The sequence below is a fragment of the Echiichthys vipera genome, assembly GCF_963691815.1.
Source record: "Echiichthys vipera genome assembly, chromosome: 2".
Lineage (NCBI taxonomy): Eukaryota > Metazoa > Chordata > Actinopteri > Perciformes > Trachinidae > Echiichthys > Echiichthys vipera.
Window position 1 is genome coordinate 7,639,546 of NC_139827.1, and position 24,035 is coordinate 7,663,580.

Sequence of the window (24,035 nt, forward strand, 5' to 3'; positions counted from 1 at the left end):
AATTTTTAAGTATTATTTCTTTGCAAAAATATACACAATCTGCTTCCATTGTGTGCTCTACTATTATAAAAGACAGAAAAGGTGAAAACAGATTGCCACAGAAAATATTTATTTGATCATTTTGTTACAAAACATGATTAAAATAAAGCTAAAAATTTCTAAATGCTACACGACAGGAACCAACATGTTTTTTTTCTGTATACATTAAACATTTAAACATATATTTTAACTTATCCTCACTGACTTTGAGACAGGCATACATTTTACTGCACTTGGAAGTTCTGTTACGGTGAGAAAACACATGAGCCGTCACATTAACCTGCTTGTAGTTGCTCTTGTGTGTGTTCATTCACAGCATGTCCTCCTGTGTACATGCAGGACCCGTCGACAGCGAGGACAAGTGTGATAGGCATCCTTGAAATGCTTCACAAAAAATGGAATCAGGCAGCAACCGAGCACCAACCTGTGGGACAGAAATACATCAGTCTGCGTCTTTTGAATGTGTGTGATTGATGCTGAGTAATAAGTTTAGAGTCACTCCTCACCCACATAACACAAACACAAGACACATGAGCCACGCGTGCCTCCCAACTTTGTAAGTGACTTGCGTGGTGACTTGAGTCTGACAGGATGGGCACGCTGTCAGAGCCGGAGAGCGACACAGCTCCGTTTCAAAGCTCACGATCTTCAGCTTGGGAGTAGACTGAGGGGGATCAGACACTAGAGAGAAGATATGATGGAGATGAAAAGGAATTCTCTCAACTTTAAGTCACACTACAAGTCCTCAAAGGGATAATTCAGATTTTTGAAGTGGGGTTGTATGAGGTGTCAAGTCAGTGTGAATAGATGGTAGCAATGTACCTCTGTGAACAGAGGCAGCAGCTAAACATACTTTAGCCACCTAAAAGGAAAAAAAATCAATATCAGTGTAAATGGATGCTACATTTAGAATATTTTTACCTTTTTACTTTGTTGTAAGACGGCCCTGTTTAACTTTACGTGGCAAGAACTGAAGCCATTCAAACATGCGATGTTAGTGTGGTGCTTTAAAGGGCTGGCTACGTCTACACGTGGCTGGCTACTTTCATAAACGGACATTTTGGCATCTCCGTTTTCAAAAATTATATCATGCACACCTGTCCTTTTTCAGAAATGTTTTCGTTTACACTAACCTGTGTATATATGCTGTCAAGAACATGCCAAACCTGAAGTGGCAGTGTATAGAGAAGCTCAAGCCCACGTTTGCCAATGATCCAACTGGGTTTTTCAAAATCTCCACTTTGGCTGGAGTTTTTAGAAAGGATCATTTTCAGAGGCAAATTCTCTGCTAGCTTGTAAATGAAGGGCACAAACACAGGGATGTCTCTGTTTTTTAAAAATATGTGGAAAGGGGGCCTTAGAAGCTAACACACTTACTAACCAATCGTGGTAGCGGTAGACCAGCAACACCTGTGCTCTGCAATGTCAAATTCTGTCAATAGAGGCTGGTGACTTTGACAAGAGCATAGAATGCCTCAGTTCCCTCTCTGTAAAATTAAACAGGGCTACTGTTTGTTTGGTCCGCCCACATTATTAATCATGCTTTATCAGAAAAAAGTCCACAACCTTGAAATATCCTGTGAATTTAGGAAGTTTCTTTAGTGGCACTTGGTCCCGTTGTTCTTTCAGTCATTGTGCTTTTCTTTTTCGTGCTCTGCTGTCACATTTCCTTTCTGACATTGTGCCGCTACTGTATACTGCGTAGTAACAGTGAGTGACATTTCATTTGACAACAAAACCTTATGACCCCGGCCACATGATGTAAATGTGTCCCATATCTATCCAATCATCGACTTACATGTTTTTAAGGTTTCTAAGGGCCCCAATAGGAGGCAAGTTTTTGTTCCCAGTGAGGTCAATTAAAAACATCTAAAATAGTCTGGCCAATCTGGGGGCCCCTCCACACCTGGGGCCCCTCAGCTGCAGCCTATCGGCCAGCCTGTGCATTAATCCGCCTCTCTATATAGCATTCAATTAAACTGATGTACATTTTTTTCAGGTGGCTACAATATGTTTAGCTGCTGCCCCCATCCACAGTAGTACATTACTCAGCTTTAGTGCCTGTCCTCCTGTCGGCTTTTTTGAACTCTGACATGTCGACCGCCGTCTACTGTAGATAACACACGGACTATGAATAAGTAACTCATACAACTACACTTTAAAAACTCAGAACGATCCCTTTAACATCATCAAACTAGCGCTGTGTAAGAGGTTGGACTATCATAGTAGGTCTATATCATGGTCCCAAAAGAAAAATGTGTATATTGTGCCGTGAATTGTGCTCAAGATGTTTCTTGGTGATATAATCTGATCATTTATTTTGTCATCCAATTCCAAGTAAAGATCAAATCCACCAATGGAATTAAATCAGTGTGGTTAAGTTACTTCACACTCATGATTTACACACTTTTTGATAGCTTACAACTCTACAATCAACATTTCCCAACTCAACTGAGGGGATAAAGGGGATAAAGTTCTCTAAATTGTGAAGTAAGAAAATGGGACTACAGATTCAAAATGGAGGCAGATGTTTGGTGAGCAAGCACCTGGTAGAGTCGAGTGAGTTTGGGTGGGGCAGCCAGCTTCAGGAGAGAAGGAGAACTGAGGAGGCGGTGGAGGGCTGAAAGCTGAGTGAATGTGGTAGATCCTTAAATCTTGCCTTGTTTGGCCTTCATCTGGAAAAACAAGTGCACACGAACTGTAAAAAATGATCATTTCAGTTCCCAGTTTCCCTGTAAATCAAGTCAACTGAGAGGTTATTTTACCTGGTAAGAAGTATGAAGGAGGTGTAGGAAAGGCCTCGTCCTGTTTTGATAATGACTCCATTTAACAATTTGCACGTACCACAGAAAGAGAGAGTGATAATCTGAGTGTGTTTTGAGGTTTGCAGCTGTTCATCTGTAGAAGTCTACCAGGTGCAAGAGGTGCTGATTGAAATCTCCTCTCATTGGTTTAACAACCTGTTACCCACAATGCAATAGCAGGAAGACATTTATCCATTTTTATTTCATTTTTGTTTCTTTAAGGTGCACTATTATACAACCACCTTGTTTAGGTTTTAAGGCATCCCAGCTTAATTTTCTACCGTTTTATTTACATTATTCAATAATTCAAAATTCAGTACATTGCATGTAGTACAGTTAAACAAGTGGATCCATTCTTATTACATGCATGCCCGTGGATACGTAAAACAGACGTAAGATTTACATAAAAGGTTAAGCATCAAACAAAACAAACAAAAAAAAGCAAACAAAAAAAATGGAAATTACAAATTCATATTTAAGTGTTTCTTTGTAACATTGCATTAAAATACCACAGATATTTGTATAAACAGGGATTGTGTCACTGTTTTTTTTCTTTAGAAAAGGGGCTAAGTACACGTGAGATAACCTATATTTGAGTATAATATTTTTTAAACTGATGCTTTCTTCCTTGTCATTTCAATCTAGGGATTTAATATATGTGTTAAGTTCTATCTTAAGTACTAGGAAGTGGGGGAATTTTTTTAAATATCTAAAATATATGTTTTTACATGCTAAAGAATGACAGGTGTGCGTAAATATCCTTATCACTTTCAGTGTTATGAGACAGGGGTTGGCTTTGATCACTGCAATAATATCTATAAAAACAGAGTTACAATTAAATGATGAGCTGAGTTTTGTGGTGGATGATGAAAGATTGTATAAAATATAATTTAGATTATTTTTTGGCCTCCAAGAAAGCTTAAAACACAGCAAATAACTTGGTAAAGAAGAAAATACACACACATGCAGACAGGACTTATGTACACATACAAAAAAACTGAGAATGAGCAAAAATAATTATATTGTGAGAATAATGCATTCATGTTATGAATATAACTACCATAATGCATGATTATACTCTTATCTGCACTTTTTTTGTCACTAGATGGTGGTGTTTTATAACCGGTTACACCACTTTTGGATGTTTCTATCTAATAAACTCTCCAGCAAAAATAAGTATATTGTCAGAATAATGCATGTTATGAATATAACTACAATAATGCATGATTATACTCTTATCTGCACTTTATTTTATGGGATATTAGCACTAGATGGTGGTGTTTTATAACCAGTTTAACCAGTTTTGGATGTTTCTATCTGAGCCACTAGAGGAGCTCTTCGTAGTAGAGATGTTGATGTGAACGAGTTTTTTTTCCTCACTTGAATGCAACAGCTAGAGTGATGAGGCTAACGCTAAGCTAGCTGTGTCAGACAGGACATCCACGGGTTTCGCTGCCGAGTTTAGCCGCCGGATGGTCGTATCCTACTGGCCGTCTTGACATTCCCTTCAACAATTCCTGGACGAATTCGTGTCGACTGACCAGAGTCCGCGAATTCAGGTCCATTCCTGATCTAAACCTTCCCCCCGCCTGAGCCTCAGAACCGGACTGACGAGGTGAGTTAGCATGCGGGCTAGCGGAATGTACGGGCTAATTGGTGCGGCTATCACCGGGTGTAAAGGCATCTGCCCCGAGGAAAAGCCGGGGTCTGACATAGAAAAGAGAGGCCGTCTGGTAAACGTGTGTCTATATATTTATTAAGATGGTTATTTCGGTTGCTAGGCCTGTGTAACAACGGCTAACAGCGAGCTAGCAATTTAATGAACTTACCAGTAACGTTAATGTTTTGCTGTTAACGAGGCAACAGACCTAGTCATCATGGCTGTACCACAGTAGCTAGCTAAGCACAGTCAACTTTGTTTCAAAAAAAGTATATAACTTGGTATATCATTGTAAATAAAATCGAGATTGTGGTGAAAGTTAGCTTGGTAATATTATGTTTGGTTAACATTGTCCAGTCGAAGCAGCCTTTCAGTGTTTTGACTGAAGCTAACAAATGTTTTCCGTGTAAACGTTGCAATAAAGTTAACAGTTGCTCTTTTATAGACGTTTATACTCAGTGTCATCTGTGGGGCTTTAAAGCCGGTGGAAGCAAAGTTCAGTTCCGGTGTTGGTGGCTTTGATTCTGTTTTTGTCACTACTCTTTAAACTTAAGTTTTTCTCTGTTGTGTGACTTCGCAGTTTCACTTAAGGACCACACCCAGACAAGAAGATGTCCCTTCACCAGTTTCTGTTGGAACCCATCACCTGCCACGCGTGGAACCGCGACAGGACACGTAAGGCTCAAGGTTTTCTTCCTCTAGTAGTGGGAATGGGAGCAAGTGCAACAAGGATGTCCACAAACTCTATTAAACTACTGTTTATTTTTGTTTGACACACACACACACACACATTCACACACACATATATATTTAGGGGTGTAATGGTACACTAAAGTCACGGTTCAGTATCTCATCTTCAACCTCTTATCCGGGGTCGGGTCACAGGAACAGCAGCTTTAGCAGGGGACCCCAAACTTCCCTTTCCCGGGCCACATTAACCAGCTCTAACTGGGGGATCCCGAGGCGTTCCCAGGCCAGTGTGGAGATATAATCTCTCCACCTGGTCCTGGGTCTTCCCAGAGGCCTCCTCCCAGCTGGACGTGCCTGGAACACCTCGGTTTTGAAGTCACAGGACGGTACGGTTCAAAATTGAGTTGGAAAATTAAAAAAACTGCATGTTTGTCACGAACGTAACTTTAATTACTAAACAATTAAACACAACAATTTTAGCTGTCAGTACAAAACATACAAATAAAATGTATAACAAATATTTTTAAAAATACTGCTGCAATTCTCCAATAAATACAATACTTCTTAAATAAGGTCAACTGCAGCATTGACTTAGCTTATGGCATTTGCCCGTTCTGAATTCCCAGTTAAGGGTTTTTGAAATAGTGTCGTGAGCTGGGTTTGTAGAGCTTGGTCTTTATTTCACAGCATGCGTGTGTATGTTCATAACTAACCATTGTGTAGCTATCCCAAACCTGGGATTTGAATGACGGGGGCGTCTGCGAGCTCCGGTTTCATGTTGTCGTTCGGCACGTAGTACGCTCTCAGTTTGCTAGCCATCCATCCACACAGTCTTGCTCGCTGGGGTGCAGGTCATCCTGTGTGGAACGTCCTGTCTTACGGCTATGCCTGCCGGCCGCTGCCCTTCTTTTTCTGGCTGCTACTGGGCACGTGCAAGCCGGGTCAGATGCTAAACGGTTGGGGGGAACTCCGACTTCAGTTTTGAGTTCCGCACCGCGAAACAAGACCTGACATTAGCTACATTAATGCTATGTATGCCAAATCTACGGACCGCGGTCCACCTCTGTTGCCGTCAAGAAGTGCCTGTACCGTGACGGTTCGGTTCAAATACCTGTATCATTACACCCCTATATATTAATATAAATATATATATATATATTTATATCTATTATTTTTTTTTTGCATTATTGACTTCAGTATTACTTCACACCATGCTCTCATTTTAAATTGTTTGTATATTATCCTACAGTGATCGTGCAGTATTCCCTTGGACACATGCTCTCTCTTATGTACTTTTTATATCTTTATGCTTTCTGTATTTACTGTTGACATTTGTGCAGTCATAGTGGTTCTGTATTGTGTGCTTTTCTCAGTTGTTTTTCTTTATGGTTCAGGTTTGCTCCAAACTAAGTTTCACTGTACTTGTGTGCAGTGACAAATAAAGTATGTTTCTCTATCTACCACTACCAACTAGTGCACATTACATACCAGTTAAGACATTAAATTAATGGTTACAGGTAATGCGTTTGAAAAAAAAAAAAGATTTAAGTCAATACTCTTCCACTGTTTGTTTTCAGGATTTGTGAACTTTTACATTGACTAGTCCAGCTCTGTGTTGCGGCAGGTACCAGTAACTGGTCTGGCTTCTTTGTTATCTGTTCTTCCATCATGTAATCCTGCCGTTTTTTTCTTTTTTTTTCCTGCAGAAATTGCCATCAGTCCAAATAATCACGAAGTCCATATCTACAAGAAGAGTGGTAACCAGTGGGTTAAAACTCATGAGTTGAAGGAGCACAATGGACACATAACAGGTATTTAATGAGACTTCTGTATCCCGATGACTAACACACATACAAACAAGTGTTTCTGGAACTGTCATTAACACAAGTGGAGACACTTGCTTCTGAATGATCAGTGTAAAAGCTTTAGGGTGTGCCTTCATAATTCACTTCATTATTGATAGTCAGCCGTTTATAGGGATGGGAATTAAGAACCGGTTACAAATTGGAACCTGAATCGCATGCCTCCGGGCTTATTCATTTCTTCTGTTGATGCCTGCATGTATTTCTGACAGTTTCAAAACAATAATGTCAAACTTATGCATCTACACTGCTTGAAAATTGGAAGTTTCAAGTGTCAAAGTTTGCAAGTTGCAACAAGGAGGCGTCATGGTGAAAAGGAAGAAACAATACAACCTTGGGTGTTAATAATTAGTGCCATGCAGGCAGGCTTAGCAGATATTTTCTCTGAAAAACCCATAGAAACAAAAGCTGTACACCTGTTAACCTGGGTAGGTCGACTTTTTCCCACCCCTGAATTGATCTGGGAACAATAAAGAATCAGGCTGATGGTTAGAATTGATAAAAACATTGGTATCAACAAAATATTATCAATTTCTATTACTAGCAAGCAATTACGTAACCTGTCTTCTTTGCGCTGTAGGTATTGACTGGGCTCCCAAAAGTGACCGTATAGTGACATGTGGAGCAGACCGTAATGCCTATGTGTGGTCCCAGAAGGAGGGGGTATGGAAGCCCACACTGGTCATCCTCAGGATCAACCGAGCCGCCACCTTCGTCAAGTGGTCTCCACTGGAGAACAAGTTTGCAGTTGGAAGTGGCGCTCGACTCATCTCTGTCTGCTACTTTGAGTCTGAGAATGACTGGTGAGACCGTTTGTACAAGCGGGACATTTTGCTGAGATGTGTCTGTTTAAATATTACGGCCAACTTGGTATTTCTGATTATTTTGCTATTGGGAGTATTCATCAGGGATTTTTGCTCTTTAACATATAATGTATTGTCACAGTTTAGGTGCAGTATTGCATCAGATGGTGTGTTTTTTGACATTTATTTATTTATTTGTCCTATGGAAAAAATCCCATCCACATTAGCTACTTATTTATTAGAAACTACATGTTTTAAGTCTGTTGATCTGTTGATGTATAGGTCACATGGATGTGTTGTGTTAAAACGACAGCAGACAATAAAACAAAACACTTCATTTTTGCTGAACTACACTTGCTGATAACATTGGTGTATCAGATTAATTGATCATTGAATTTTTACATAAATACCAGATGGATAGAAGTGCCATATTAAAATGCTTTTTCCAACGTAGGTGGGTGAGCAAGCACATCAAGAAGCCAGTACGCTCCACCATCCTCAGTCTGGACTGGCATCCCAACAACATCCTGCTGGCTGCTGGATCCTGTGACTTCAAATGCAGGTGAATGTCGTCAACAGTGAAAATTCCTATTGGACAAAATATAAAAATGTCCTCATATTCTCTTTTGCTTTCCGTTTTCTTTTTTTTTGCTTCTGCTCTCCCCACCCCTCCCTCTCTGGCCTCCAGGGTGTTCTCAGCCTACATTAAGGAGGTGGAAGAGAAACCAGGCCCCACACCCTGGGGCAGCAAGATGCCATTTGGGGCAGTGCTAGCAGAATTTGGAGGAGCAGGTCTGTATCAGTGTCTTTATATGTCATTGTAGAAATTCTTTCATATGGCTTGCAGCTACCATTTGAACTCAACAAGACCTTTTTTTTCCCATCCACTTTGTGTCTGTTAGGTGGAGGGGGTTGGGTCCACTCTGTGTCTTTCTCTGCCTCTGGTAACCGCCTGGCCTGGGTCAGCCATGACAGCACTGTCACTGTGGTGGACAGCTCTAAGACTGCCAGGTATTCATTTCTAATCATAGAGGGAGCATGTTTATGGTTACAAAGAGCAGATTTATCAGGTTGCACACACCCTTTGGAGTTTTCTAGTAATCAAACAAATGTTGTGTTTACGTTACGTTTACTCACCAAACCGTGTCTGTTTCATTGAGGCCTAACAAATGTGTTGAGTGCATTTCCTGCTTCATAAAACATTTGCAAAGTTTTAAAGTATCTTGAATCCTGCATTGGTAACAACAGTGTTGACTAGCTTGCAGTCTTCTTCTACACTGCCTTTAATGGCGCATTGCTGCATGTTTTGGCATCTTACCGCCACCTGTTGATCGGTGCAATAGTGTAAAACTATCGGCAGGACTGGGCGTTGTCAAGACATGTATGAGATGAATGAAACAGGGACTAGATGTCAGAAACTCCACAATTTAACAAAGTAGATGTTTGGAAAATTTGTTTGATCAAGCTTTTCGTCAACTACATGAAATAAGATGTTGAAATGATTCAGTTGCTATAGTACAAATAAAGTAGAATTTGGCATCGTTTTGTGTGTGCACTCACTGTGACTGGATTTGCAGTGAAGAGGATGATGCTGGAAATTCAGACAGTACAGTCCAAAATGATTGACATACATGAGGACTGTGACGTTTCAACTATTAATACAAGAGGAAGTAGATAATTTAGAGCTGGACCTTTTTTTTGTTTTGTTTTACAACAGCTATAAACAGAAAAGGAGATGAAGTGATCCACTAAATCAAAGAGATGGGATGGATTTTTAAACAATAGTTGTGTGTAGATGAGGAGATGAATGTGTCCCACGCTGTTTTATGATCTCTAAAAAAAGAAAAAGACTAGCCGCTTTTAGGAAATTAAAATCTCCCATGCATTAATCATATTGAAAAGGCAATCTATCGCTTAAAAAAAGAAACATTTACAAAATGAATGTGGAGTTATTTCTTTCACTGCTATTAAAATAAACACATTCTGGTCACTGCACATAAAACCTCACGTAATCTGATCGACTCACAGTGGCCGTGAGTTGGCAAAGATAAACGACCTCTTACATAATACAATAATCTTGTCAAACAAATTGCAGGTGACATCGATTGAGGGGGCGGTGATTGAGACTGCAAACATAGCAACATGTTGTGCTTGGAAACCTGCACACAGCATCAATCAAAGCCCAGAGTTTTGGTTGTGTGATCAAAAAAAAAATTTTCTTTGACAATTTTTAGAGTATGCTGCCTTTGAAGTACAATCAAACCATTGACTATCAAGATGCTAATTCATTTGTGTGTTTTAGTCCTTCACAGCTGAAGACGGAGTTCCTTCCTCTCCTCAGTGTCATTTTTGTTACAGAGAACAGTCTAGTAGCTGCGGTAAGAACAAAACATACACAGGATTATGTATTTTATATACGGTGGGCTAGGAGTGGCATTTTAGATCTGTTGTCTGCGTCTTCAGGGCCACGACTGTTGCCCCATGCTGTTCCGTTGCGACGATGGTGGGACGCTGACATTTGTGTCAAAACTCGACCTCCCCAAGCAGAGTATCCAGAGGAACATCTCTGCCATGGAGCGCTTCAGGAACATGGACAAGAGAGCCACCACCGAGGACCGCAACACTGCCCTGGACACACTGCACCAGAACAGCATCACGTAAGTCACATTCACTGGGATCAGTGCAGGGCAGGACTTTATCTTAAGACACCTTCACACACGTTTTCATTTTAGGTTGGGATACTCCAGAAGGTTCAGATTTCGATTCAATTGTTCAGGAAGTTATTCAAAGATTGAGTAGTGTGCGTTTTGCACTGTGTTTAAATACAGGAATGTTTTTGAATTTCACTAAAGAAATTTAAGGAATAAGTTGATGTCATGAATAGAGGGGACAATTTGGAGGCTGCCTTGAGAGGTGTTTGTAATATTTTATTCTCAATGAGTGACAGCTACGTGATAGAAACACCTCAGTGTGACCCAATATAACTCAACAGCACCACAGCATTTAAAAATAAACAAAGTTGAAGTTTAAGCAATTTAACCTTCACGACTGTAGGTTTCATTGCTGAATTGGACTGTATTACTTTGAGCATGGTACACCTAAAAAAAGTCAGTGGTGGTATTTCAACCCCTAAAATACATGTTGTAACAAAATGATTGGCTGGAATTGATGATTTAAGTTCAGTAGAGCTCTTCCAATATATTCAATATATTCTTTAGTCTTCTTTAATAGAAAACAGGCTGAACACTTGGAGCCAAACCTCAGCGTACACCCGAGTAGTACCACGTCAAAGTATATGAAAATGTAGATTTGCCAACAGCATTTTCATGTTGTATACATACACATGTATGCTGTCTCGCTGTGTTGTTGTTGTTGTTTATAAGGAGAGGTTTGAGTTTTGGAGATTCCAGAGGATTCACTTTATTGCCAAGAGTTGAATAAGAAGCTCAATTTTACTTTCTCATCTGTACAGTAAATATGAAGCTACAGGCAGCAGCTGGTTAGCTTAGCTTTTAGCACAAAGACTGGAAGTAAGGGCAAGCCCTAGCCTAGCTCTGCCCAAAGGTAATAAAATCAACATGGCTGCACTTCTAAAGTTCACTGATGAACCCATGAGACTGTTTTTTACGGCAAATTTTGTGGCATTTCTTGATTCTTTTTCCCATTCAAGGATCATAATTTTGTCCACACATCACACTCTTGTTGTTGAAATATAGTTTAATCCATTCTCTTGATTCCATACATTATAACTTCTCCACCCTTCTTAAAACTGTCTTTATTTATTTACATGTCTGATCCTTAGCCAAGTGTCTATCTATGAAGGAGACAAAGGGGATTGTCGCAAGTTCTGCACCACAGGCATCGATGGAGCTATGACCATTTGGGACTTCAAGGTACAAACACACACAGATCATCTTCAGAGATTCATTCTCCAGACCTCCCAGCTCTTAACTCTCGTATGCTTCTGTGTTTGCCTCCTCAGAGTCTAGAAGCTTCTATCCAGGGTCTCCGCATCATGTGAAGAAATCTTGTAAATGAATGAAGAAACGCAGCAGGCCTCACTTCTCCCCCTCACCCTCCCTCCCTCCCAGTCCTCCCTCCTCTTCCCATTTCCACCTCACCCCTTCTGCTCCTGCGACGCAGCCAGTAACACACGTAACTGACCACCTAACGGAGTGTCTGTTGAAGCACTGATCAGACCATAACACACTCTTCTGGGTGTGTGCAAACACTCACACACTCTCACACACACACACACACACACACACACACACACACACACACACACACACACACACACACACACACACACACACACACACACACACACACACACACACACACACACACACACACATACATACATACACGCTGAGCTGACGTGTAACATCAATGTTGATTTTTTTTTTGTTTGTTTTTAAATGAAGGTTAACCAGGTGTCAAAGTGGGATGGTCCTCTGACACGTATTAAAACGTGACGTGAAATGTGTGTTTTTATGTTCTCTAACCTCCTGTACCAAAAGTTGAACACTCAAAGGTGCGTTTTATCCAAAAGTCAGACTGTATTTTACCTCAGATCAACCGCACCACGATCTCTGAATATCAATGTTTAGTAGAACGGAGGACGTGATGCTTTACTTCCTGGAGTTCAGTCTCCAGCAGGTGAAGTCATTGTTTAGACTAGGACCCGGGTTATTGATATTCTGAGGTCATGCTGCTGGTTGGCTGTAGAAAGCTGTACAGGATCTGATGGTGGAGAGAGAAAAGCAGCTGGCTAAACTCTGTGTGGAGTCACAGCTGGCAAGCACTGGGCTCTGTAGCTACTACACTAAAACCAAGATGGAGGATTTCTATGTAACTGATCATGAGGTAGAAATGAAATAAAGATGAAGTACATTTACAGTACACAACTCACTCGACTCTTCTCTTCCTTTTGACTTTTCCTCTCACAGGCTAGATACCCTTAGTGGATGTGCAGTACTTTTTTTTTTTTATTTATCTGCATTGGTTTTTTGTTCATTGGTTGTTTCTTTGGGTAGTTTGAGTATCAGTTGTAGATTGGTTAACTTATAGATTCAGAGAGAGAGGTTTGTTTCCTGAAACCTAAGATGGAAATGACTGCATACCACACACTAACAGCAGGTAAATTAACAACCCTGTTTCTTCATTGACCTAATTGTATATTTATTACAGAATGGCTTAAATGGCACAATGAGGTACCTTGAGATGAAACCCTAGAAACTTCAGTAGAGACTCAGGTGCAAACATTACTTTTCTAAGCAGCCATCTTTTTTATTTTCATTTATTTGTAATGTACTGGCAATGTATTTTGAGTTTTGCTGCACAGCTGTGCTTCAAACTAAATGCTAACGTCAGTATGCTAACATGCTAAAACTGTATTATATTTGAGATGTTAGCATAGCATAGCATTTGTAAACGAAGTACAGCTGAGGCTGGTTGGGTTGTCTTTAGATTTGCAGGAATTTGGTTCTTATACTAAATCATTGGAGGATGTCAACTTTTAACCTCATAGTGCCGGACGAATCTGACAACATTTTGTAGGAGTCCATCTTATATTTGTTGAGATGTTTCAAAGTGGTTGACCAGCATCTCCATCCCTCATGTTGCGGTTTCTGTCACCACCTACAAACAAAACCCTGGAAATAAATGTTATGCATCTTCTCAGATATTTGTATTTAGCCAGGGTCTTACTGGAAATTCAAGAGGAAAGTTAAAAAAATAAAATTAAACGTATGATTTTTGTAAAAATATATGTTCCCAGGTTTGATTCCAGCTGTGTGATCTTTGTACATACCATCGTCGGAGGTGCAGTGGTTAGTTTGTACTTCTGGGTTCGAACCCACCGGCTTCAGTCCTTCTGTGTGGAGTTTACATGTTTGCCCTGTGTCAGTGGGTTTCCTCTGGGTCCTCTGGCTTCCTCCCATTGTCCAGAGAGGTTTAGATGAATTATAAATTGCCAGTAATTGACCGGTGACCTGCCCAGGGTGTAACAGACGATGGGTGGATGGAAAATAAAGCAGAACCCAAGCCTGTTTAGGTGTTGAATTAAAGCCCCATTGTTGGTCCATAAAAGCCCCCGAATGGAAAATTACAGAGAATAATTAACACGTCCAAACAATTTAGAATTTAGTTTGGAGCGCTTGTGTGTTTTCACTGACTGTCCCGTTCTACGATATTCCTCTGAACCCCCAATGGAAATTATGAGAAGTGAGGACGGAAAGTGTGACAACATCCATGTCTGATTTAAAATGTCTAGAGACAAAGAGGGGATCTTTTGGGTAAAGCATGAAAACTTAAGAGTCGGGATATCTGAACTGGTAAAAATAAGGAACTAGAATCTGAAATGCTCTTAAACAGGAGCAAATATATTCTGTAGTCAACAACTTTCTGTCTCCTGACGCCACCCTCTCCTCCCCCCTTTTGCAGTTTACTTTGCTTCCCTCCCCTTCTCCTTGTTCCTCTTTCTTTATGCAAAAGTGGCCATATGTCCCTCCCCCTTCTTTTCCGTGTCTTTCATGCTTTTTTTGTGTTTTGCTTCCCCCTCAGTTCCTACTTCCTCCTTTTTGTAGAACGTTGTATTGTGTTCATGCTCCTCCCTCTCTGAAGCAAATACCTCTTTTCCCTCTGTTTCTGTTCAAAACAAAAAATGTGCTCACATTTTTTAAACTGTTAACACCCATGATCTTTTCTTCCTCGAGCATAAGCCTACACCAACTTCCTGTATGTCTCCCCTTCTGGGCTTCACTGTACCCTCCTCCGCTTCCCCCTCTGACCTCTCCTCCCTCCTCAGCTCAGCTTCTCTTTCCCTGATCTCACTCTGTCGTTGGCGTTCGCGTTGACTGGCCAGAGTCCGCGAGCTGAACACCCTCATCTTTTATTTGATCTGCCACCTTCCTCTGCCTCTCTCTTCTCTATCTCTCCGCATCTCTGCAGCTATTCAGCCATTCATCTCTGTCCAGCCCTCAGGGTAAGTAGCCTAGAAACTCTATTAACAGTTGAGTGAGTTTGTTTAGACATGTCAGTAACGCGTACTCACTAACACACACACACACACACACACACACACTTTGTAAGTGGAAAGTATTTTCAGGAAAAAGCTAAAAAAAAGTGTGCAACAGGCACTCCAACCCACACACACACACACACACACACACACACACACACACACACACACACACAAACTGTGAATTAGTGCTTGTAATCTGTGATGGAGGTGTTTGTCTTCATTTCCTGGGTGTGTGCTGTAGCGTTAGAGTTGATCTGGGGGATGTGTGTTACCCCTGACCTGCATCATTCCTCTCATGCCTCTCAAAGTCTGGGTTTCATTAACACAATCTGACTGAGATAAGAGCGTGTTCTCCTATAAAATCAACAGAAAGTAGCTGAGGCAAAAAAACACTTTTTACTTCTCAAAGTACCTCGAATAGTCTGGGCCGACTCTTGAGAAATAAACCCTGATAAATACTTCTGTAAACGTAATTATAGTTTAGAACTTTATTGTGTTTTTGTTCCCTTTCCGCTTCTTGATAACAAGAATCTTCTAACTTCTGTTTTTCTAGACTTGACTGTTATCTCCCAGCTCACCAGCCGCTGGTTCTTCACACCCCTTCCTGGTCTGTGTCTTGCATCTGATTGGCCATGGCGTACCATAGTTTCCTGCTGGAACCAATTAGCTGCCATGCCTGGAACAAAGATTGTACCCGTAAGTCTGCTCGCCTTCTCTGATTGGTCACCCGGGGCTTTTATTTCAGCTGCTCTCGAGTCGTCTCCTCAGTTTTAATCCCAGACATCGTGGAACATCTTGCTTCAACTAGAGTCTGCGCCAAAGAACAAATAGTGTAATGGTCTGAGGTTTGTGATTGGCTCCCAGGTGGGAGAAGGTATTTCCTGTTTCCTGTTACAGTAAGGGGGCCTTTCTGAGAGTCTCTTGTGCTCCGTTAGCTGCAGGAAACTAACGCCATATTTGGCTGTTTTTGATCAGAGCTTTGGTTTCTGGGGAAAGCGGATGTAACAAGCGGTCGAGTCATAGAGTCGTGCAGTTGTAGTTTCACTCAACTTGTGAGGTGAACACTTAAGTTTGCTCAGCTTGCAGGCTGAACACTCACAAAAATGCAAAAAATGCACACTGAAGCACTCACACTGCTGCTCTCAGACAAACGCTGCTTCTGACTCATCTGCTGACTAAAACATGTGCAGGGTTCGCTACAACATTATGTGCAGGAGGCTTGCAGTTCTCGCACATTGTCTATTTAAAGATACCATGGGTCTGTGTGCTGCCTGCAGGCAGATACAGAGTGTATTTCTCTAGTTTTCTCTCTTCTCACGCACCCAGTCAGCTGTTCTGTGTTCCACTCCACCGATCAGCTCCACAAACTTCTGCTGTCAATCGCTCTGTACTTTGTCCTCACTTTTAAACTTCCTGTTCATACGTTTCACTGATCTGCAGCACTTTCTCTGTTGATGCGCAGTGTACTCATGTGTGTTTCTGTGCCTCAGAGATTGCCCTGTGCCCCAACAACCATGAGGTCCACATCTACAAGAAGGATGGGACCAAGTGGACCAGAATCCATGAGCTGAAGGAGCACAATGGGCAGGTGACAGGTGAGGCACTCAAACACTCACAGACACGGTGATTTACTTTCACAACTTTTGTTTTTGTCCTCCACAAAGTTTAGAGACACTCAGGTTAACAGGATTTATTAAAATCCTTTCAGTGAATGGTAGTTCATTTCCTGAAATTCCAACTCTCCTGTGGTACCGAATAAACAAAGTGGAGGACTTAAAGGAATTATTTGCTATTTTCTTATTTAAGTATAAGATCAAAACCACTTTCTATCTATACGGTAAGTATGCCGCTGGAGCCAGCAGCTGGTTAGCTTAGCTCAGCACAAAGACTGGAAACAGAGGGGACAGTTAGCCTGCCTCTGTCTTTCCACCAGCATTTCTATAGCTCACAAATTAACACATTGTGTCTCGTTTGTTTAATCCGTGCAAAAACAGCTTTTACTTTGGTTAAAGGCTGAGCTATTTCTGATTGGGCGTAGTGACTTATTGGAGTCTCTGCTGGTTTCTAGGCAACAACACTGCGATGACAAGACTCCTGGTTAAGTTTCCCCTGTTTCCAGTCTTTGTGCTAATATAAGCTAATAATAGTAGCATACAAACATCAGGGAACTTTAATATCCATCACTATTACTTCCATTTCACTTCTTATAATGTAATTTAACTTATTGTTTTACTAATACATTTTTTTTTATGTATATACTTTTTTATTTATATCTGTTCATACTAATTAAATGTTCATTTACCTTTCCCCAGCTTTGTTGCCCTTGTTTTTATGTGTAAGTAGGCTTCATTGAGAGCAACAAAAAAGTAAAATTATTAGTGCACATACTCGGCCAATAATTAAATAATAAAATAAAAAGAAAAATGGTGATGAATCTCTCTCAAATGTTCTTATATGGGAGGGTTGCTCTTAAAGTTTTTGATGACATCTTGCTCTTGTTCAGTTTTAATGCACTCATTGTAAATTACTGTGGATAAAATTGTGAATTTAATATAATGTAAAGAAAGTTATCAATATAGCTTCTCATATTTCCCAAAATGTCAAACTATCCCTTCAAATATATCTTCCTAAGCATGCACACATAAGATAACAACAGGAGTTTCTTTCTCCTGCAGGCATCGACTGGGCTCCAGACAGTAACCGTATAGTTACTTGCGGAGCGGACCGTAACGCCTACGTGTGGTCCCTTAAAGACGGCACCTGGAAGCCCACCCTGGTCATCCTCAGGATCAACCGTGCTGCTCGCTGTGTGAAGTGGTCGCCACGAGAGAACAAGTTTGCTGTAGGCAGCGGCTCACGCCTCATCTCCATCTGCTACTTTGAGCAGGAAAACGACTGGTGTGGTTTCATCCTCTTCACCCCTAATTTACATTAAAAGGCTGCATCTGATGATTACGAACCAAACGTTTCTAGTGTGCTGTGCTCTCATTTACAGGTGGGTGTGTAAGCACATCAAAAAGCCGATCCGCTCCACCATCCTCAATCTGGACTGGCATCCCAACAACGTCCTGCTGGCTGCTGGATGCTGTGACTTCAAATGCAGGTATAAGTGCATCAAAAACAGGCACGCAAAGTACAACTACTACTTCTGGCTACTCTGTACATCTGGCATCTTGCCTTTATGGTCCGTTTTTAAAGAGGGAACCCTCCTTTGTCATTATTCTTGATAAAGTTATTTTGTGGAGATTTCCTTTCCCTTTGAATCAAGGCTCTAAGGATGAATTTTATCCTGTGCGGATCAGAGATAAATATAAACTAGCCTTAACTCCTAGCCTAGTTTAGGTCTAGCCGTATCCCTAATCATCCCATACAAGTGCCATCACTTCTTATTTAGCTGATTTTTCATAGCACACAAATAAACATAAAGACAGCACATAAACATAAATTAATATTAAAGTCCCCCTCCAGTCTAATCTTCTTTTCTTTTCTTCTTGTTCATCCTGTTGGATGTTTGAGACCTCCTGTGCTGAATGATGTATGTGCAGAGTTTTACAGGAAACAGTTGTTTTCATATTTATCTGCTGGAAGTGGAAAGTTTGTCTCTGCTTAATGAAAATCTGATTTGAAGGGGCGGGGCTACGAGCATGATTTGTGACATCACAGCTAGTTTGGAAGTCAACCCTGGATTAAAATTGTGATGTAAAAACCTGAAGCTGCCAGTTCGCACACACTGAGAATGGACTTTACAATGGTGTAGGAGACATCTTGTGTCCAGAAGGAACATTTTTAGAATAAACAAAATTTGCATATTCATAGATGCAGGAGGAGTAGAAGGGTTTTAATGTGGAAAATATACTTTTTGCGGGGAAAAACACATCAGACACACATTAGTGTTTCAAACAGACTATCTTTACATGTCTTAATGCACGTCTGGAGGGGATCTTTAACATTAATTTAAATTTGTCTGGACCTCCCAGTATTGATCAGTCATTATTTCCGTCCTCTCTTCCTTCTCCTCTCGTCCACAGGGTGTTTTCAGCCTACATTAAGGAGGTGGAGGAGAAGCCCGGTCCCACTCCCTGGGGCAGCAAGATGCCGTTTGGGGAGATGTTGTTTGAGTCCGGCGGGTCTGCAGCAGCCGGTCAGACCCCAGCTGGTGGTTGGGTGCACAGCGTGTGCTTTTCACACTCCGGCAACCGCCTGGCATGGACCTCCCATGACTCCACTGTGTCTGTCGCAGAGGGAGGCAAGACCAGCACGTAAGAGAGGGGGGGCTGTGTGTGTGTGTGTGTGTGTGTGTGTGTGTGTGTGTGTGTGTGTGTGTGTGTGTGTGTGTGTGTGTGTGTGTGTGTGTGTGTGTGTGTGTGTGTGTGTGTGTGTGTGTGTGTGTGTGTGTGTGTGTGTGTGTGTGTGTGTGTGTGTGTGTGTGTGTGTGTGTGTGTGTGTGTGTGTGTGTGTGTGTGCGCCCACTCTGACCTTTGTTATGACTCCACAGGGTGAACAGTCTGAGCTCTGAGACACTTCCTTTGCTGTGTGTCACCTTCATCACTGAGAACAGCATAGTAGCAGCTGTGAGTATTCAAGACACATGGCCACATTAGTTATTACTTAGTGTGTGTGTGTGTGTGTGTCTGACTGACTGCTGGGAGCTGGACAATATTTAGGAAATCCGTTCAACAAGAGAACCAAATGTGAAAAATGAACTGCAATACTTACTACTGTTATTTTTCCCACAGATTAGATGAGATACCCCAATGTTCCTGTTCTCATATCTATAATCTGACAATATGTTGATGTAAACTCAATGTTTATTAATATTGAATCTAATTAAGGGGGCGTGTTGTATGTTCTCTGAGAAAAAGAAACACTAGTAATGTTGCTGAAGTGCCCACTGTAGCTGCTCCTTTTTTTAGTTTTTGCTAAAAAATCATTTGCATGTTTTCTCTGTTACATGCTAAAATGTAGTGTAGCAGTTCCAAAAGTCATAAAGTTTGTGAACTGTTTCAGTCACGTCAGTTACACAGCAGCAGTATAAATCCAAGGCTAACTAAGGTAAGCCACCGTAAGCTAATGGTTATACCAGACTAAGGTATTTATCAGAATTTTATGTTCGTGAATTAAAGGTTTCATTTGTAAAAGGAAGAATGTTTTATTTCTTCTTTCAGAAGTTTTAAATTCTCACTTTAAGCCACAATGTGTGTAGTTTTAACATTTTCAACTTTGACACCACCCAGTGGTCGTATAAACACAAACGTATGTCATCAAAATAAGATTCTACACATAACGGCTTTAAGATTTCTCGTTTTATCATGACATTACAACCAAAAGCAAAACTGATATCATATCCATACTGAGCATCTTCCAGCTCCATTCACATGTGTTTCCGTTCCTCCAGGGTCACGACTGTTACCCGATGCTGTTTGTCTATGACGGGGCCAAAGCCAGCTTGACATTCGGTGGAAAGCTGGACGTTCCTAAGCAGGCGGCCCAGAAGGGCATCAGTGCCAGAGAACGTTTCCAGAACCTGGACCGTCGGGCCTCAGAGAACCAGAGCACCGAGAAGGACCTGAACACGCTGCACAAGAACAGCATCAGGTGAGGAGGGAAAATAAAATGCACGCTGTGAGTCTGGACTGCAGATCCGTTTTTTCACAACTGTTGGATTTCAGGTTAGAAATCAAGAGTGAGACCTGAGACTGAGATCGGAGAACTAGGGATTAAGAAAGAACAAGGATGTGAAATTAAAACATGTCTGATGAGTGAATCCAAAAAGCATTTCATTTTATTTCATGGAGCATAACGGCATCTACGGCCAAACTCACGGTCCATCGTCCCCTCACTCGTGAACATGATCCCGAGGTACTTGAACTCCTTCACTTGGAGAATCGGAGCAGCGGGGGCGGTGTTGCAGTCGCTCTACCGCACCGTTGTGACGAAAAGAGAGCTGAGCCGGAAGGCAAAGCTCTTGATCTACCGGTCAATCTTCGTTCCTACTCTCACCTATGGTCATGAAAGCTGGGTCATGACCGAAAGAACGAGGTCGTGGGTACAAGCGGCCGAAATGTGTTTTCTCAGGAGGGTGGCTGGAGTCTCCCTTAGAGAGAGGGGGAGAAGTTCAGCCATCCGTGAGGAACTCGGAGTAGAGCCGCTGCTCCTTAGCGTTGAAAGGAGCCAGTTGAGGTGGTTCGGGCATCTAGTAAGGATGAACCCTGGGTGCCTCCCTAGGGAGGTGTTCCAGGCACGTCCAGCTGGGAGGAGGCCTCGGGGAAGACCCAGGATCAGGTGGAGAGATTATATCTCCACACTGGCCTGGGAACGCCTCAGGATCCCCCAGTTAGAGCTGGTTAATGTGGCCCGGGAAAGGGAAGTTTGATGTCCCCTGCTAAAGCTGCTGCCCCCGCGACCCGACCCCGGATAAGAGGCTGAAGATGAGATGAGATGAGATCATGGCATCTCATTAATGGAGGTTAGAGTGAAAATAAAATTCATAATTTGGGAACTCGACCACTTTAAATTGTACAACTATTTATCTTTCCACCCAGAAATAATTAACTATTTCTGTTCAATGGCATGGCTACTTATTTTCACGTACATACATTCATTCATTCATTCATCTTCAACCGCTTATCCCGGGGTCGGGGTCGCGGGGGGTGCTGGAGCCGATCCCAGCTGACATCGGGCGTGAGGCGGGGTACACCCTGGACAGGACGCCAGTCTATCGCAGGGCACATAGAGACGAACATAGACACACAACCATTCACACCTACGGGCAATTTAGAGTCTTCAATCAAGCTAACACATGCATGTCTTTGGATTGTGGGAGGAAACCGGAGTACCCAGAGAAAACCCACGCACACACGGGGAGAACATGCAAACTCCACACAGAAAGGCCCAGACCGGGATGCAAACCTGGAACCTTCTTGCTGTGAGGCGTCAGTGCTAACCACTACACCACCGTGCAGCCCCACGTACATACATAACATCATTTATTTTATCATTATCATCTGGTTAATGTGGTAATTTTGGAGGTATTTTTGACTATTTCCATTAATTCTTGAGTGGTAAAAATGGTTTAATGTAGCACCAAATATGTGTAACAAATGGTATCAACTCAATAATCGCTGCAACAATTTATGGGACATAATAGAGCATGGGAATGGGAATCATAAACCTTTGGTATAATGTTGTATGAAGCCCTTATACTTTTTCACAATTTGTGAAAAAACATGTGCAATAAATTCATTTAATTACGGATTTATGACGAGAAGAACTTGACATACAGTGCTGTAAACGGCTTACCTATGAGCCATTATAGAGCATGAGAATGGCCTTTATGTATATCCACAATAACGTACTAAGCCCTTATACTTTTTCAGGATTTATGACCAGAAGAACTTGACATACAGTTCTGTAAACTGCTGACTTATGAGCCATTATAGAGTGTAAGAATGGCCTTTATGTACATCCATCATAACGTACTAAGGCCTTATGTGTACACTCTAAACTTTCAACATTTGAACAAAACAAGGTTTATTAGATTTATAACTAGAAGAACTTTACACACCGTGCTGACCTTTGCTCACCACTGTCGATCTGCTGTCCCGCCCCTGAACTTCCCCTGTCCCCCACCCTCACCCCTCTTTAAAAGGAGGACACCAGCTAAGAGATTAAACAAGGTTTCTGTTTTTTTGCAACATCCTATGTTTGTGCACAGAGTTTAACTGTGTCTGAAACAATATTTCAGCCAAATCTCAGTGCTGGAAGGAGGACGAAACCAGTGCACCAAGTTCTGCACCACCGGCATGGATGGAGGAATGGGAATCTGGGATGTCAAGGTAACAGATTACAAAAGAAGACACTGATGTGGTCAAATGTTGATTTGTCCTTTCGACATATACAGATAATATAAAATATATGAATGTGTTTTTTGAATATGTCACACTTTTTTTTTCCAGACTCTGGAATCTGCAATGAAGAACCTGAAGATAGTCTGAACTGAAGTTTACGTCGCTCCGTCCAAAGTATATCAGCTTCTGGAGATATGAAGAAAAACTGCTGCCTTATTACACAAAGCTTCTTGGCCTTATTTTAATCAGGTATTTTTTTTATATGCAAGTTAAACGATCAGACTCAGGTCAAACAGTATTTGTAATCCCTCTGAAGCTCTTTGCTGAGCTTGTTAAACTCAACACTGTAAACAGAGGGAATGACCACAGGTCTGCAAACGGTACTTAATGAGTTAGATTAGTATAATCAGAGCTCCATCTGAGCTGAATGCTTCGAGCTGGAATTTTAATCAAGATGAAAGGCCGCAGTATGTGCAAAAGCTTATGCTGGTCATAATATAAATTTAATAAATGATTGCTGTTACAGTGCTCACTCATGCTTGGTTCACTACAGGTATGTCACATAACTCATTGTCTTTGGCAACAGTTCATTCTTAGAGACAGCAGTTAAGAAACCATTTGTGTGTAATCCATGTGCTGTTCAAACAGAGCAAACGCTGCTGACGAAGTCCATGTGTCAAAAGCTCAGAACGTAAGAGCTGACATCGTTTCCTCGACCTGCTCAGTGCGCTGGGACCCTTCAGTGTGAAGTCTACGTGTTTCCCCTGTGTCAGCGTGTGTTTTTCTCCGGCTTCCCCCCAAAGTCCAAAGACATGCAGGTGTAAATAGGTTCATTGGTGACTCTAAATTGCTTGTAGGTGTGAATGTGAGCGTGAAAGGCTGTCTGACTCTGCATGTCAGACTGTGATAGTCTGCCGTCCTGCTCAGGGTGTACTCTCCTCAATCCCAAATCATAAATCCAGTTTTTCTCAAATGTGGGTACCAGTACCCCTAGGGGTACTTAAGAGTACTGCAGTAGATACTTTAAATGTTAAAGCTATTCTTACCTTTCTTGCATGTCTCAGTTAGAGCCCTCCAAGTCCCACCCTCTTCCCCATGCCTGACCGCTGACACTACCCCTCTCCGACACGTGCGTTGAGAGCGAAATGCTGCGTTCAATTTGAAAGAGATTGACCTACCCCGAATTCGCAAGCAGGAGGTTCCACTTTGATAGCTATTCCAGTGCATTTTGCTGAGTTGGAGGTCTGAAACTTCGGGCTTCCCATGACACTTGAACGCAGCATGAGCAGTGCAAGTGAAACAG

The 24,035-nt window shown here is 41.7% G+C and overlaps 3 protein-coding genes across 3 annotated transcripts; 2 read left to right on the top strand and 1 right to left on the bottom strand.

Annotated features, from left to right (window-relative positions):
• Positions 1 to 345: 345 nt before the first annotated feature.
• On the bottom strand, positions 346 to 2,865 carry LOC310963782 (lipopolysaccharide-induced tumor necrosis factor-alpha factor homolog; the record flags this gene model as incomplete). The annotated part of the gene is made up of 4 exons (XM_083936705.1): positions 346 to 463; positions 546 to 720; positions 2,586 to 2,714; positions 2,805 to 2,865. 4 exons carry the CDS (start codon positions 2,863 to 2,865, stop codon positions 346 to 348), a joined length of 483 nt encoding a protein of 160 aa, XP_083792831.1.
• Positions 2,866 to 4,235: 1,370 nt separating this feature from the next.
• Positions 4,236 to 12,757, top strand: LOC310955933 (actin-related protein 2/3 complex subunit 1A). Its single transcript, XM_083926012.1, has 11 exons — positions 4,236 to 4,458; positions 5,082 to 5,178; positions 6,900 to 7,004; positions 7,636 to 7,858; positions 8,313 to 8,420; positions 8,547 to 8,650; positions 8,761 to 8,869; positions 10,161 to 10,236; positions 10,322 to 10,515; positions 11,661 to 11,751; positions 11,841 to 12,757. Exons 2-11 carry the CDS (start codon positions 5,115 to 5,117, stop codon positions 11,877 to 11,879), a joined length of 1,113 nt encoding a protein of 370 aa, XP_083782138.1. The 5' UTR covers positions 4,236 to 4,458; positions 5,082 to 5,114; the 3' UTR covers positions 11,880 to 12,757.
• Positions 12,758 to 14,614: 1,857 nt separating this feature from the next.
• On the top strand, positions 14,615 to 23,255 carry LOC310955922 (actin-related protein 2/3 complex subunit 1B-B-like). Its single transcript, XM_083926002.1, has 10 exons — positions 14,615 to 14,846; positions 15,439 to 15,581; positions 16,376 to 16,480; positions 17,561 to 17,783; positions 17,881 to 17,988; positions 18,914 to 19,144; positions 19,381 to 19,456; positions 20,281 to 20,480; positions 22,630 to 22,720; positions 22,841 to 23,255. The coding sequence occupies exons 2-10, from the start codon at positions 15,518 to 15,520 to the stop codon at positions 22,877 to 22,879; spliced, it is 1,137 nt and encodes a 378-aa protein (XP_083782128.1). The 5' UTR covers positions 14,615 to 14,846; positions 15,439 to 15,517; the 3' UTR covers positions 22,880 to 23,255.
• The last annotated feature ends 780 nt before the right edge of the window (positions 23,256 to 24,035 follow it).